Source organism: Nyctereutes procyonoides, unplaced genomic scaffold (assembly GCF_905146905.1).
Source record: "Nyctereutes procyonoides isolate TBG_1078 unplaced genomic scaffold, NYPRO_anot_genome, whole genome shotgun sequence".
Classification (NCBI taxonomy): domain Eukaryota; kingdom Metazoa; phylum Chordata; class Mammalia; order Carnivora; family Canidae; genus Nyctereutes; species Nyctereutes procyonoides.
Window position 1 is genome coordinate 16998502 of NW_026575134.1, and position 16936 is coordinate 17015437.

The 16936-nt window shown below is 34.9% G+C and overlaps 1 protein-coding gene across 3 annotated transcripts in view; it reads right to left on the reverse strand.

The window, feature by feature from the left end:
- The window catches only part of FAM185A (family with sequence similarity 185 member A), a 56601-nt gene that overhangs the window by 29468 nt on the left and 10197 nt on the right, over nucleotides 1-16936 (reverse strand). For all 3 annotated transcript variants that reach the window (XM_055300806.1, XM_055300807.1, XM_055300805.1), the window contains exons 3-5: nucleotides 16218-16310; nucleotides 10974-11112; nucleotides 74-115 (exon numbers count right to left, since the gene is read on the reverse strand). In XM_055300806.1, coding sequence (XP_055156781.1) covers nucleotides 74-115; nucleotides 10974-11112; nucleotides 16218-16310 — 274 coding nt within the window. The remainder of the gene's footprint in view (nucleotides 1-73; nucleotides 116-10973; nucleotides 11113-16217; nucleotides 16311-16936) is intronic.

Here is a 16936-nt window from a genome sequence, read left to right on the forward strand (position 1 = left end):
TTTACCCTAATATCACAAATATAGCTATTCTTAAAAGGATGCAAAATTTACCAACCAGCAGCTTAGCACATACCTACTACGATATTTCCCATCTTGCTTTGTAACGTTATATCACCTGTAAAGGAAAAAGAAAGACAATTTTATATATTAGGGATAATCTAGAAAGGAACTGTTGTATAGTATTCTAACATGGTTGGGGGACGCCTGGGTGGCTCAGTGGTTGAACGTTGTCTTTGGCTCAGGGTGTGATCCCGGGGTTCCAGGATCGAGCCCCCACTGGGCTCCCTGTGAGGAGCCTGCTTCTCCCTCTGCCTATGTCTCTGCCTCTCTTTGTCTCATGAACAAATAAATAAAATCTTTTAAAAAAGTAAAACAGGGTTGGCTATCCATATTATTTAATAACATTGTTATTATTGACAAATTTTCTATTACAAATCTACTAAGAGATTTAGCTGCAACTCTGAAATAACTAGCTTTAGTCATCTATACAAACTCTTTTCCTCTATTCTACCTTAAGCTTCTCTAGCATAACTACAAAACGAACCACCATACTTTCTGGGAAACATGAAAGAAATGTAAGGATATTTCTGTAACGCATAAATGAAAAAGTTACTTAAATGTACTATGTATTTTCAGCATAAACATCACTATATTTATCAGATCACTCAAGCTGTGAACCAACTAATACTAAAATAGTCCATGGAAAAAAAGTTATTACTGTTATTTTTCAGGCCACTCTGCCGTGCCTGTTAAAGTCATTTCTGTGCCAAGAGTTACAGAGTTTGGGGCAGGAATAATGAACACACGGCAGTATGACTAACAAAGAAAAAGGTTTCAGAGGTTCCTGTCTTTTGATGAAAATACATTTTCCAGGACAAGTATAGGATATTGCAATCATTCTTCTCAGCCTCTTTCTTCTAATACCAAAATTAGTATGATTTTTCTTCATATGTGTGTATGTTTGTAGAATTACTCCTAGAGTCATACCATCTAAGTTCACTGCACTGAAAATGTAAGCAACATGGCTTTCTACCATAATACCAGAACTACCTTAAAAAGGTACAGGAATAACTTTTATCTCAGAAATATCCAAGGCAAGTGACCTCATTTATTTAACTTTTTACATCCTGTAAATACGGTCACATATCAGTAACAGAAAAAGCCAACAAAGCACTTGATCATTTGTCCTACAGTCAGATGTACTTTGATTACAAAAATCTCTCTAAAAAGTCTTTTACTCCATCATACTTCATGTGAAGATATAAACAAGGGGTACATTTGTGTAGGAATAAAAGTTGGTTTGTATAAAGAAATTAAGCTCCTAAAATTATTTTCAAGTCTCAGTAAGTTACAGGGTTGTAAAGATTCTTTTAAATGTGTTATGTAAATATTATTTCGTTGGTGTGTTCTAGACACTCTCTTCCAATTTTCAAACCCAGTAAATGCAGATTCACCATCATATGCAATTAGTGGCCAAAGATCCTACCGCTTCTAAGATGGCTTTCAATGATCCCTGCCTCCTGGTATTCATACCCTTGTATAATCTCCTCCCCTCAAGTATAGGCTGTACCTAATAATTTGCTTTTAACACAGAACATAAGGCAAAAGTGATAGGATGTTGCTTCCAAGATTAGGTTACAAAAAGATAATAGTTTCTGTCTTGCCAGCCCTCTTCTGCTCTGAGGGAAGCCAGCTAGTCATGCTGTCAACTGCCCCATAAAAGAAGCCCACTAGGAAGGAACTAAAAAAGGCCTCTGTCCAACAGGATCTGACCTGAATCCTGCCAACAACCACATGAGTGAGCTAGGAAGCAGACTGTCCCTTTGTGGAACATTCAAATGTACCCCATGGCCTCAGCTGACAGGATCCAGTTAAGCCACACCAAGATTCCTAACCTAACCAAATTGTTAAGACAATAAATGTTTGTTGCTTTCAGCTGCTAAGTTTAGAGATAACTTGTTAGAAGTAACTAGTATAGATGTTGAAAACTGAACATGGGGTGCTGCCATAATAAATACCTAAAAATGTAGGTGTAGTTTTGGAACTTGGCAGTGGGTAGAGGTTGGAAAGATTTTGAGGGACATGTTAAAGAAAGCTTAAATTGCCTTGAACAGACAGTTAGTAGAAAGTTGGACTTTGAGTATTCTTTATACAAGGGTTCAGGAGGAAGTGAGGAAAATGTTTTTGGAAGTTGGAGAAATGCAAATTCCTGTTTAGTAGTTGCAGAAACCTAACACCACCATTATCTTCAGTAGTGTGGAAACTAGGAAATGTAATTTAATGAAGTGAGTGATTTAACTAAAATTTCCAAGCAAGGTTAAAGTGTTGTGTTATGTGTAGGTTTTTTGTTTTGTTTTGTTTTTTGCACCACTTACTGTAAAATGCAAGAGAAGAGAGATAAACTAATCTAAAGAAAGGGCTGCGAATCAAACAAACAAACTAAACCAGGACACAAATAGTTTTGAAAATTCTCAGCCTCTCAAGATGGCAAAAGGTGTTAAAGTCAGGAATAGCTTCCAAACAAAGTCTGAATCCAGGGCAGTACATGGCCTAAAATGAAGCTGAGGGGTGACTGCAAAACCTCTTCTTAAGACCCCAGAAAGGTCAAGAGTGGTACTTCACAGTACTAATTATACTAAAAGCCCTTTAAAAAGATTAAAGGTATATTTCACAGAGCCTCTCAATCAAACAACAGACACTCTAGAAAGCTTGAGTACATTTTACCTCAATATCTCCACAGAGATTCTTAGATGTGGCTTTTATCTTATGGAATAAACCCCAACATGATTCACAGAAGGCTGACAAAGTTTTTGAGAGAATAACAACAGCAAACACACTGCTAAACTGAACTAAAAAGAACACTGAACAGTACAAAGTAAAAAGAGACCACTGGACCTCCAAAATTCTATTGTCAGGAAGCTGACTAAGAAAACCACTTAGATGCAAACACATGCTTTATTTCATGAAAAAGTAAGGATGACTCAAAGGGAGGAACAAAAACCAAGAGGACAAAGCCTGAAACCCTAAGAAATTATTCTCAGGTCTTCTGATATAATCAAGGAAACTCCAATGTCTGCCCACCCAAATTTCAAAATCACTATGGACCAGTGACTGCTTTGTGCCTCTCATTTTCCCACTTTTGAACAGGAACCTCTATAGCAATTATCCTATACCTGTCCCATCAGTGTATAGGCAGTGTGCATGGGGGGATGTGGAGGCTAGATAGCTTGTCTCTTTAGTTCACAGGTCTTCAGATTTCGAGAAACTGTTCTTGAGGAGTTGTACTTAAGCAACTATACTTGAGGAGCCTCATCTACACCTTGATCTGATTTTGATGAGGAGATTCTGTACTCTGATGTGGTACCTAATGGGATGAGACTTTTAGGAAACTTGGAAGGGAGTGTATTTTGCATGTGGGAGGGACATGAATCATTTAGGGGAGGAGCCAGAGACAGCCTGGCCATCCAAAGCCTTATAGGGTATCTGGGAAGATACATACATAAAAAATTAAAAATTGGTATTTATAAATAATTATAAGTGAAAGTCAAAAGTGAACAATAAGTATTAGGTGCTATGGCCATTCAGAAGAAAGAGACTAAAATGACCTGACATGGACAAGGAGAAGACATAGTGCAGATATCACCAGAGGTGAGATTTGAAGCATGAATAAAATTTGAATATGTTGAAGGGGAAGGATTTTCTGGAAAAAAGAATTACATAAACAAAGGTAAAAAGGCAGAACTAAACATGCTATATTTAAATTATGCAAATCAGTTAAGCTGAAGCAGTTAGGCACGTCTATAGGGATGGGGATCATGTCTTTCTTATTTATCATTATATCCAAAAAGCTTTGTACAGTACCCAGTGCACAGAAAACATTATAATTTTTTAAATGATTTTTAAAATTGATTTGAATGATTTTTTAAATGTTCAGATTTAGTTTGGAAAAACAAATGAAGAGCAATCTGTAGAAGAACTGTGTAGTACTAGTCTATGGACTTTATCCTAAATTCAAAGAGTCAGAGAAGAATTTCAAGAGGGATACAAATAAGAAAACCATGCTTTAGGGAAATTAATCTAGTGTGAAACAGTGAAAACTTCCACTCAGAATTCTCTTTATTGTTTCCACCTCCTGAACACTTCAAAAATAAAATGAAGTAGAACACTGATTTTTGTGATTTTAACTATTAGTAAAGAACTATGACAGGAACATCTGGGTGGCTCAGTGGTTGAGCATCTGCCTTTTTTGGCTGGGTTGTGATCCCAGGGTCCTGGTATTGAGTCCCCCAAATCAGGCTTGCTCAAGGGATCCTGCTTCTCTGCCTATGTCTCTGCCTCTCTCTTTGTGTCTCTTATGAGTAAGTAAATTAAAAAATCTTAAAAAAAAAAAAAAGAACTATGACAGTTTTATAGTCATTTAGCTAGTGGGCCCAGCTGCCCACTCAGCAAGGCAAAAAAGCTTTATTATCTTATACTAGTCTCAATGAATTCTATACAGATTTCCTATATTTTTTTTAAGGAAAACATGTTTCTCAAAAGCTAAGCATTACTGCTCATCATGAAAATAAAGTGATCTCAAAGTTACGGTTCTTACATCCATAAGATAGAAGTTTTAGATCTATTAAAGAATGAAGACGGGAACACCTGGGTGGCTCAGCGGTTAAAGCGTCTGCCTTCGGTTCAGGACGTGATCCTAGAGTCCCGGGATCGAGTCCCACATCAGGCTCCCTGCATGGAGCCTGCTTCTTCTTTTTTTTTTTTTAAAGATAGATTTATTTATTTATTTATTTGAGAGAGAGAGAGACAGAGAGAGACAGAGAGGTAGAGACACAGGAGGAGAGAGAAGCAGGCTCCATGCAGGGAGCCCGACATGATACTCGATCCTGGGACTGCAGGATGGTGCCCTGGGCCAAAGGCAGGCGCTAAACCGCTGAGCCACCCAGGGATCCCCGGAGCCTGCTTCTCCCTCTGCCTGTGTCTCTGCCTCTCTTCTCTGTGTCTCTCATGAATAAATAAATAAAATATTTAAAAAAAGAAAAAGAATGAAGACTAGTTCATATTACAGTGGCACCTAGAGTCTCAGATTACATCTCTCTTGAACGTTAAGAATTCTATACAGTAAAAGCATAGTGGAACAAGAAAAACTATGAAAATAAAGAAATATTTATAAATATAAAGGATATTTCAAAATACTTTTGTCACTGCTAAAGAACTTTTAAAGCAGTAAACAAAAAATATATTTTCAACTCATATCAAAATATTTACAAACTCTACCCCAAACAGAAATATTCCAAAGTCATTATAATATGCAAAATGGACCTCTTACCTCAAATGCTTTGTGGAATAAGGCAGATTATTTAAAAGGACACAACTCAACCAATACTAGCACAGTTTCCTGTATTTTGGTTCTACCTATTTGGTCTCCAATAAACAAATCACTATTTGAGAGGAGATCTTTGTAAAAGCCTTCTTTTCAATAAAGCGGATGCCATAAGGTCTGTAATAACCATGTATGCTTACTCTCAAGTTATGCAACTTCTCCCACAAATCCCAGTGTTTGAGAAAACATATTGCTTTTCTTAGCTAGTAATTCCTCATTCTAGTAGGGCGGGAAGAAAAGATAAGCTATCAATTAGAGATGAACATGAGTTTATTTTTCTTCACTAAAAGAAATGTGATTATGGTTTTAAAAAACATATACTCTAATAATCCAAACAGAGCAATCAAATATCCTTTAAGGTTAAATTCTTTTTGTATTGGGGTGGGGGTACAGGTAGCAGGATGGGAGGCACTTGCTATTTGTAAGCCATAGTTCTAAATACTAGAATACACAGATGAACAGAAAAACATTATCCTTTCTCCTGAGGAACTTACAATTAGGCAAAAATGTATGCGTTAATGGAAGGCCAGAGATGAGGAGAGGATGCTTTACCTGAACATTAATAAAAGTCAATGAGGTAAAGAAAGATGGGAAAAGCACTTTAAGAAAACTATCAACAGAATGATCAGTATAGTCAAAGGCTCTGATCAAGGACTTGAAAGTATAAAACAGGTAAGAATATATATGGGAAAGTAAGAGATTACGTAATTACGGAAGGCAAAGCATAGGGTTCAAAGAGGGAAATGGAAAGTTAGGCAGGTCATTCAGGCAACTGCAAAAGTTTGAATAAGAGAATGCCACGTTCAATGGTGCATTTCTAATAAACAACCATAGGCTATAGTCAGGAGGAAGGATTTGAAGAAAGCAAAGACTGGAAGAAAGTTGTTGCTAGAGTTGAAACAAGAGGGGACAAGAATCTTTTTTTAAAAAAATATTTTATTTATTTATTCATGAGAAACAGAGAGAGAGGCAGAGACACAGGCAGAGGGAGAAGCCGGCTCCATGCAGGGAGCCCGACGTGGGACTCAATCCCGGGTCTCCAGGATCACGCCCTGGGCTGAAGGCGGTGCTAAACCGCTGAGCCACCTAGGCTGTCTGAGGTGACAAGAATCTTAAAGAGAATAGTAGAAATTAGAAAGAAAAAGATGGGACAGATTGAAGAAATATTTAGGTGATAAAACCTACCTAAACCTGGTGATTAATTAGATGAGTGGGAGATGAGAGAAGAATCTGGGGTAAGTTCAAGATTTCTAGCTTGGGGAGTTTGGTACATGGTAATATCAGAACTGCAAATGTAAATAGAGGAGGAGGAACACATGGATGAGGTTTGGGGAAGTGGGGAAAAGTAGGATAAAAGAAGTTATAAATGTTGAGATTGAGACACCTGTAAAGATCCAATTAGCTATGTCTTTCAAGGAGATGGATGTATAAGTCAGCAGTCAGAGCTAGAGATATAGATTTGGATTATCAGAATATAGGAGTGGTTAAGACTCAAAGCATATAAGATGCCCAAGAAAAAGAAAGAAGCAAAAGAACCATAAAACAGGATGAAATCCTGGAGAATACCCCAAGGTGTGGAAAAAGGAGGAATTCATAGAAGTTTGAGAAAGATCAGTTATAAATATAAAACATGAAAGAGACTACCACTGCCCACTAATATTTGTGTGCTTTTTTCCTGCCTTAAAGTACTGCTAACTCTCAATCTTAGCCTCTTGCAATTTGATAAAGTCATTTAAAATATTTTGGCTAGGGGGATCCCTGGGTGGCGCAGCGGTTTGGCGCCTGCCTTTGGCCCAGGGCGTGATCCTGGAGACCCGGGATCGAATCCCACGTCGGGTGCATATTATTTTATATTATTTATATTATTATATTATATTATTTATATTATTTTTGACTTCCTAAATTCACAATGCAGATGGGCTGCCCCAGTAAACCATTTCAAGTAGCTTTTGTTTCTTTCTAAAGAGTCAAGAGACTACATATATTTATATTTTAAAAACATATTTAGTAGAATACATATAATTATATGTATATCTTACATATGCATTAATAGAATTCTTGTAAAATAATATTCAAATAGCAGAATATAATAAAATATAATTCACACAGACTCTAATTTTTGATAATTTAGAAGGAAATAAAAGAGTAAACTGTCACAAAATTTTATACCTAAACACAAACTATCCAACTACCTATTCTCTACTAGATTGTCAGTCCAGAACAGCAGAGAATATTTGTTGGATCAATGAATAAACCAGTTTCTTTTATAGTAGAAGGCACATGTACTTAATAGATACGAGTCAACCAACCTTAAAAATAGTAAATATTACTAGTCAAGTAGCTTACTCATCTTTTTACCTAGAAAAAATATGGTTAACTATATTTAAAAATTCCATTTGGAAACACATTTAGGATAGACTTTTTTCTTCTCTACACAAAGGAGTCAATTTAGCAGTTAGAAAAGATATATTACTGCTTTCATTATCCTTTTAACTGGGCATCAGTACTCTAAGCACGTTGGGTATTGGTTTGTCATCAAGGTATATGAACAAATAGAAAATATAGACAAGATAAATTTCATGCTCACTCTTCCTTTCATAGAACCCTTACAAACCATACATTGAAGATAGCAAGAGCACTTTTATGGAATGAACTGAATGCCTAAGTATCTCCATGGAGCCAAGCTGAACCTGAACACTGTACAGAAGAACATCAACATTTTTTGCCAGATGTTGTAAGGCATAACAAATGTTACTGAAACTGGAGTTTACAATATAGAACATAGCTGAAGCAGTCCATCTGTGTTGTAGCACTGTCTGCCTACAGAAAACATCTCTAGAGCAGGCCAGGAAGCCCTCAAAGCAATGATGGTATTTGGATTCACCATGGCTATTACACAGATTTGTTTGAACATTGTTTAAAAACATCTAGAAGGTCAAGAAACCTGGATTATATCCTTGCTCTTACATTAATTAACTTCTAATTGACAACAAACAATCAGACATTTCTTTGCTTTCTTCAATTGGTAAACAGCCAATTGTCCATTAAGTCAAAGGGCCTGGCCCATTTAAGCCCTCAATACATGTTTGCTTTCAAGCCATCCACCTACCCACTGACATCAAAATCTCCAAACTCATATACTTGGTAAATCTATCAAAAAAGACAGATATTGTCATCATACCTGTGGTTAAAAAAAAGGGGGGGGGGCTTTTTACAACATCTGTATGCTGAGTTTTAAAAAATCTATTTGAAAAAATTTTTTTTAAATCTACTTGGGGAAAAAAAATAAGCTTAAGTTTTGCTTAAGGAAAGAAAGGAAGCCAAACTAAATAAATCCTGGACAGGCAGGTCTTAGAATGTATATATTTCCCAAATCTTTTTCTGTAAGTCAGGTTTAGAGGTAGCAACACATTTTCCCATAAACAAGCCAGCTTGTTTAAATATAGCCAAAATATAATTTATTAGTTATATGACCATCCCCATTTAGAACAAAGAATTCACTGCAATATATATTCAGAGTTCCAATTTGGGATGATCCTTGGAAGATATCTCTCCCTACTAAAATCCCCATATCTAAAACACAGGGTCTTCTTCTCACTAGCCATGACTCTGATCTTCTCACCTACTAGGGCTAAAACATTGCTTATTTTTCTGTACCCATCCCACCTCCACACTCCAAACTCCAGTAGCATGTCCATATAATGATAAGGATGCCATTAGGACACCCTTAGGACAAGGATGGAGATAAGATGGGCATGGTAGAGGGAAGAAATAGGCTTATCTAAAGGGTGGTTAAAAAGTGGCAGGCACTGGTGTGATGAAGAAATGAAAAGGGTTCCTTTTATCTCTCTCACAAATTTACCACCACTGAAAAGCCAAAGCGGAGTGTGGGCCAAGGATCAGATGGGGAAAGTAGGGTTAAATAACATGGAAGCTTTTCAACAGTGGTGACTGTATCAAATTTTCCCTTCTCTTACTTCTCATTGCTTTACTAGTATTACAAATAATAAAGACCACAAGTTCTTAAAGGATAGGGGTCATCTCTTGCCCAACTAGGTATCCTTGGTATCTGAAAATACCACATAGTAGGTATTCAATATTGTGTTGAATGAATCAATAAATACAACTGCAGTGAATGCTGTAATTCATCATCCAGAACTCCTCCATACCTGAGGGCTTACTTTCCTAGCTGATTGGAGTGCTGCTGGCAGACAGCCCTCAGCTGTCAGCCCTCTTATGGAATTGCCTTAGCTGAAAAGAGCCGTCTTGGCCCAAGATCATACTTCTTCCTATGACACATTTTGCATCTATCTAATGATGGGTATATAAAGATCTAGCTTTCCTCACCTCGACTTCAGACAATTCTGAGGACAATCCTAGCTTCAGAGCTCTCCCCTTGGGTACTGAGGATGCATCACAGTCCAACTTCTCCAGTGGAAATTGGGCTTCCTTCCTCTGTATGGCATTGGTCCCAAGACGCCTCCCTAATAAATGTGCTGTACTCTAATTTCCATTTCAGAGTCTGCTTTCAAGAAATCCAACTTGAGCGTACAGCCCAAAGAGGATCTAGGTCTGACCCAAATTTAAACCACCCAAGAAAAGGTATCAGACTTCATATTAAAGGTCAGTAAATACAAAAGGCGTTAACAAAGGATAAGGAACAAACTCTTTTATTCCTAGCAATTGTTTCCATTTCAGCACTTTAAATAATCAATATAAGAGCCTAGAGTTTTTTTGATGATTGCCTCAAAAAGGTGCATCTGTTTACTATCATGTATGTTATTAATAGTATTAAGTTATTAATAGCAAACTATACCAAACTTTTTTTTTTTTTAAGATTTCATTTATGTATTCATGAGAGACACAGAGAGGCAGAGACACAGACAGAGGGAGAAGCAGCCTCCCTGTGGGGAGCCTGATGTAGGACTCAATCCCAGGACCCCAGGATCATGTCCTGAGGCAAAGGTAGACACTCAACCACTGAGCCACCCTGGTGCCCCCCAAGTTCAATAAATATCTAACTTAAAGCAAAAGAAATTAAACATTAATGGATTTAGGGACGGCTGGGTGGCTTAGTGGTTGAACTTCTACCTTCGGCTCAGGGTGTGATCCTGGAGTATTGCTCTGGGTATTGCTTTTCTACTAAAAGGTACTCCAAATATTAAGTACAGTCTTTTCACTGTTATTAACAAAAATGCAATGCTACATAAAAGTCATTTTTAAAATATGAAGAGTTACAAATTACCAGAACTATTCAAGGCATAGCAAAGCAAAAAATAAATAAGGAAATGCAATAAAAATCACAATTACTATCACCTTCAAATATAACAGAATAATATTTAATTTCTTGCCCAAATAAAATTGAATAGCTTATAAGTCATTTTATATTTTTTTAAAAAGATGATTAGTAGGCCATTAATTATTTAAAAATATGATTATTAGGCCATTAATTAATTATTTTAAAAAGATGATTAGTAGGCCATTAACTAGGGCCAGTTCCTAGTGGCAGATTCTTCGTCTACAGAGAAACAAGAGTCACCTCTTAAAATTTATGTTATGTGGAGTCTGATATATTAGGCCTCTTTCATCTTACCATGAACACTTCCTAATGTAATATCTCCAGCAATAGAAGACAGAAATGATGATTCTGTATAAAGATATTTGGCTTCCAGTAAACCATCTTCAGTAGATATATTAACAGTACTTCCTTGCAGTTTATCTATGGTCACAGTCTATTGAGAGAAAAACTCAAAATTATTTCGTTATAAAACAAAGACTGGTAAAAAGCCAAAACTGTACCTACAGAGTTAGTGGACAACTACATAAAAAGTTACTACCCAGTACATAATCACTTTACTGATTTTGATTCCCTGGCTTTAATTACAATATTGTGAGCAACAGTATATTCTCTATGGAATATGGAATAGACTCATTAAATTCCTTTTTTTATTTAGAGCTTCTTTAATTTCTCTTAATAATGTTTTATATTCTATATAAAGTTCTTCAGCTTTTAAGTTTATTTCTATTTGATATTTTCTAAATGCTATTATAAAAGAAATCTTCTTTTAAACTTCATTTTACTTTAACTGGCTTTTGTATTTGGTCTTAAATCCAACAACTTCATGAAACTCACTTACTAATCCTAATCATTTCCCTGATTTTAAGAAAGTTTTTCTACATGCATAACCATATTGCCTACAAGTGATAGTTTCATTACTTCCTTTCCTATCCTTATATTAATACTATTTTCCCTGCTCTGTCCTGCCTATCTGGCTCAGGCCTCCAATTCAATAATGAACAAAAGCAATGAGTTAGTAAGCAACCTAATCATATTCCTGTTCTCAGAGGGAAAACTTACAATATAGCAAACTCACTGAGTAAGATGTTTGCCATAGGTATCCTTTAGATCCTTTGTATCATGTCCCTTCTATTTGAAATTCGTTTTTTTTTTTGTTGTTGTTGCTGTTGGAATTATAAATGGGTTTTTAATTTTTACTACATCTTTTATCTGATTTTATTGGACTATCATGATTTTCTCCTATCATCTGTTAATGTAGTGAATACACTATTATTTCTACAATTTTCCATTTAAAATCTAATAACAAAATAGATTTCTATTTCTATATTAAAAAAATGGAAAGAATTTTGTATTTATCCCTAAGCTTTCCTAACAAAATTTAGCATGAATTTGTTTCCAATATTGAGCACAATGTAAAACAAAGATATCTAGTTAAGGACTCCAAATAATCTCTATCAAATTTTAAATGTTTTATAAGCATCAAGTGAATGTTAATATAAAATTGTTGACATAAAAATCGAGTCACCAGGAAGGCAAGCTACAGTTTTGCCCAGGATAAATTCCAGTATTACACTAAGGTATTTAAAGAAAGATCATTGTTTTTCTTTTTCTTTTTCTTTTAAAGATTTTATTTACTCATTCATGAGAACACAGAAAGAGAGAGGGGCAGAGACACAGGTAGAGGGAGAAGCAGGGTCCATGCATGGAGCCTGATGCGGGACTCGATCCCTGGTTTCCAGGATCACACCCTGGGCTGAAGGCAGCGCTAAACCACTGAGCCACCTGGGCTGCCCTTGTTTTTCAATACATCATCAACACAACACCAGTGTCATTCATAACTAATATGTGCTTCAAAAATGTTAGAAATTCAAAATACTATGTAATAAGAACTGAGTTTCAAGAATATTAAAATTTGGAAGTACAAAAAAGAAAAAGGAAAGCACTCAGAGGTTCCACTGGGAAGCAAACTAGAAGGATTTTGTCCTCTGGATTTGAAGTATATAACTTTCTTCTTTAACTCTTATTAAGTACATAATATATACCTAATTGCTTTTTATCTATAGTTTCTTTTAAACTGATTATGGATTCATAGGAATTTTTATTTTAAATCTAGTTTCAATAACTCAGTCAAAAAAAGATACTTTACCCTACATTCATTCAGATTTGTGAGAATACAAATGTTTTGTATTCCTCAGTGTTATAGTACAGATGTAAAATTCCTGAAAAAAATTATCCTTTACCTTACAAAGTTTCTTCATGAAAGCTGCTTTATGCATGGTTTCAAACTCACCAAGTATTTCCATTAAGCAGACAACAACTCTAGCTTTTTATAGATAATCAGACTGGTTTAGGGGATTAAAAAAATATAAATATTGAAATATTTGAAAATTAATTAAATTGGCAAAGGAGCACTTTTGATTAGGGTCTCCCTACAACCAAATAAAGCGTTTAAGAGACTTCTTAGGAGTATCTGGAAACGGTCAAGGATTTATTTTGTTCATTAAACACTAAATATTTTTCCTTATAGAACAATACCCTCCTGTTGCACCAAAGCAAAAGAAAGCAAGTGAAAATACAACACCTTCCCCACTACAATAATACAGTTATTTTAACCAATCATTACATAAAATTAATTTCAAAGAAATGAAATTCAAAATTCCCTGAGGACCACATATAATGCACTATATCAGATACTAACTAGAATAATTAAAGCTAGGACACCATAGTTTATAGCAAAATGTTGAAGCTCTTGCATATAGTTATTAGTGCTAATGGAACAAAAAGTCATAAATAGACTCTTTGGATTAAGTTGTATAGCTTGCTTTTAACAGAAGTAGCTATTTAAAGAAAGATACAAAAGTAGATCCAAAAATTAATACCTTCTTGACAGAGATATTGCTATAAATTAATTTTCTTTTCTACATAAGAAGGAAAATTTTTCATAAGTTTAGTTGTTATAAATGAACATTACATATAATGAAAATCAAACTTTAAGGAAGCACGGTGACTTTGTAGCCCAAACTAAGAGAGGTCAACTGACAACTACGTCACCAATTCATCCAACCATTAGAAGAAATGAATTCCTATCTTCTCTGTACTAAACTTAGGATACTAAAATTAATGATAATATTTTTAAAAACAGCCACTCCGTTTAAAATGACATATTAAAAATGCTGTTAAATGTTTACAGTACTCCTTTGATTCTTACAATCTTGTTGAATAGGAAAAACAAATAATATCTCTATTTTATGACTAATGGAACAGGTCTCGGTAAAGTTAACTGGTATATCTAGGACTCGTCAAGTTATCCTTCCTGTGTTTCATTTACCTTCATCATCATCATTATAGTAAACACCATATTAAGTTAACTATGTGCCAGACATTGTTTTAAGTACTTAATCTGTATTAAGTGACTTAATCCTCATAACCCTCTGAGTTAAGGTCCATTACTCTTATTCCATTTTCCATAAAACTAAGACACGTAGAGGTTAAGTAATTTGTATGAAGTTAAAAAGTTTAAGTGGCTGAGCCCGGGTTTGAACTCAGGTAGTCTGGTTCTCAATTCTGTGCTCTTAACCAATTCACTATGCTATCTCTCAAATATTGATAGCATACCACTGAGACAACTGTATATTAAGAGTTAACATGTAACATAAGCATTTTATATAAAACCCTACAAACTTAGCAATTTTAAATATTAACACTTTATAATGTAAATAAAAAGAATTATCTAGACTAATTTTTTAATAAAACACAAAACTCAATCAGGCAAGAAATAAAATAGTACAATAGAAAGTAGGAATAGGTATGCTTGGGAGGCTCAGCGGTTGAGCATCTGCCTTCAGCTTAGGGCCTGATCCTGAATTCCCGGGATCAAGTCCCGCATCAGGCTCCTTGTATGGAGCCTGCTTCTCCTCCCTCTGCCTGTGTCTCTGCCTCTCTTTCTGTGTCTCTCACGAATAAATAAATAAAATCTTTTTTTAAAAACAAAAGAATAAATGAATAGTCAATAAACCATGGAAGTTGGAACAAATAAATAACTAATGAGTGGACACAGTGGCTAAAATGTTCAAAATAGCAAATAATTAAGAAATGATTTAAATTTTCCTTTGATACTTTTATTTGAATGTCAAAATGTAATATTCTGGTAACTTAGTTCGTTTCAATTAACATTTAAAGGACAGGGTTTGAAGGAGCTACAAAGTTCTACAAAATTTCCCTTTTGTACTTCTAAGACCATAGCAATCCAAGGGATGAAATTAAATGCCATCTTAAAAGAGCTGCCAAGTAGGACAGGCAGTATCTTTCAATACTTTTCTATCTTAAGGTAAGAGATAAACTTCAATGTTTGGGCTTTAACAGTCTCCTACAGGTTCTAAGACAAAGGGGATAGAAAATAAAAGTGACAATAGTAGAAACAGTTACTGTTATAATCTACTTTAATTACGCCAACAATAACCTACCAACAAGATATAATTCATCCTCACCAATTACCTGAGAATAAAGCTTGGTAGAGAATTTAAATTTATAACGAAAGATTCTTGCAAATTGTGTAAAATAAAAGGTGAACTAGATCATTCTCAGATACATATTTTTTAAGATTTTATTTATTTATTTTTTAAAAGATTTATTTATTTATTTATTCATAGAGACAGAGAGACAGAGAGGCAGAGACATAGGCAGAGGGAGAAGCAGGCTCCATGCTGGGAGCCCAACGTGGGACTCGATCCAGGGTCTCCAGGATCATGCCCTAGGCTGCAGGCAGCGCTAAACCGCTGCGCCACCGGAGCTGCCCTAAGATTTTATTTATTTGTTCATGAGAGATACAGAGAGAGAGAGAGGCAGAAACATAGGCAGACATAGGCAGACACAGGCTTCCTGTAAGGGAGCCAGCCTGTTTCTCTAAGATTTACAACATTATCCATAATGTTGAAAAGACTGTGACAATTTATACTTTAAAATTATACCTATATTCTTAAAACTATGCTAAATCACAGAAAGTGACAAAAGTTAAAAAATACAAACTATCTCATAACAACCAAAATCCCTACGGATAAGTTTTTGGAGAACACTAATGCTGTCTAATGGTGCCATCTTGTGGCAAATACTAAGAAAGCTGAGTTTTGAAATTCAACCTTCAACTGTCTAAAGGAAAAGTAAACAAGTCTTGGAAAAATGCTCAAATAAATCTAACACATAAAAAAATTTTAATCTTAATCATGGCAGTATTAATGACCAGTTTTAATCCATGATCATAAACACTCCTTCTGAACTTGAATTAAATAAACATTTAGTACTTAAAGATGTTATCAATTCCAAATAAAGAACTAAATAACTGTCAAAAGTATTAAATCATAAACTAAAACTTAAGTTGTATAATACTTAATCACTTCAATTTCAAATCTGAATTTACTAATGAATGAAAATGCATTAAAAAAGAAAGTTATGCTACAAGTTTTATAGAATCTACCTACAAGCTGTGTGAGCCAACCAGATACAAAATTATAATTGCTAGATAAAAAAAGGTTTCAATCTTACACTTTTATCTGATGCATGAATATCTATATTTCCATAAACTGTTCCCAGACAGATAACTTTGCCTCCTTTTGTTTGAACATGTAATTTTTTACTCTGAAAGACAAAAAATACAGAGAAAAAGAATAAATTTGGTTTAGTTAGACTAATAAAAAAATTTCCAACAGTTTATACATTTCTTTTTAAATAATAAACCAGCAAAAGGAACCAAGAATAAAATAGAAACACACTGTTTGGAATAATAAGATCAACTAGGGAAGAATGTCAATTGCCATTAAAGGGATAAAATCAGTCATCTGTACTCATTAGAGAAAAAGAAGATACATGGGTATTCCAGTAGCTTCACTGAAAAAGGGCTTGGGAATATAAAATCACTGTGACTGGGTAATTAAACATAAATGATAAGGAAGGTAACAATTATTGTTCATCATTATTAATAAAAGTAATAGTTAACATTACTTGACATTTTCTTTGTACCAAATATGGTATTCACTACTTTACATGACTTATTTAATCTTGACAACAACTCAGAAATAGGTGCTATATTTTTCCCATTTTTTAGAGGAAGAAATTCAAGAATCAGAAAGGTTAACTTTATCAGGTGATAGAAAACAACAAAATATAAAAAAACAGAATCAAGCTCCGTATGATTTCAAAACCCACGTTGATGGCCAGTCTTCTGAAGAAGGATATATTCATACGTCGGGTAACAGCCCACTGAT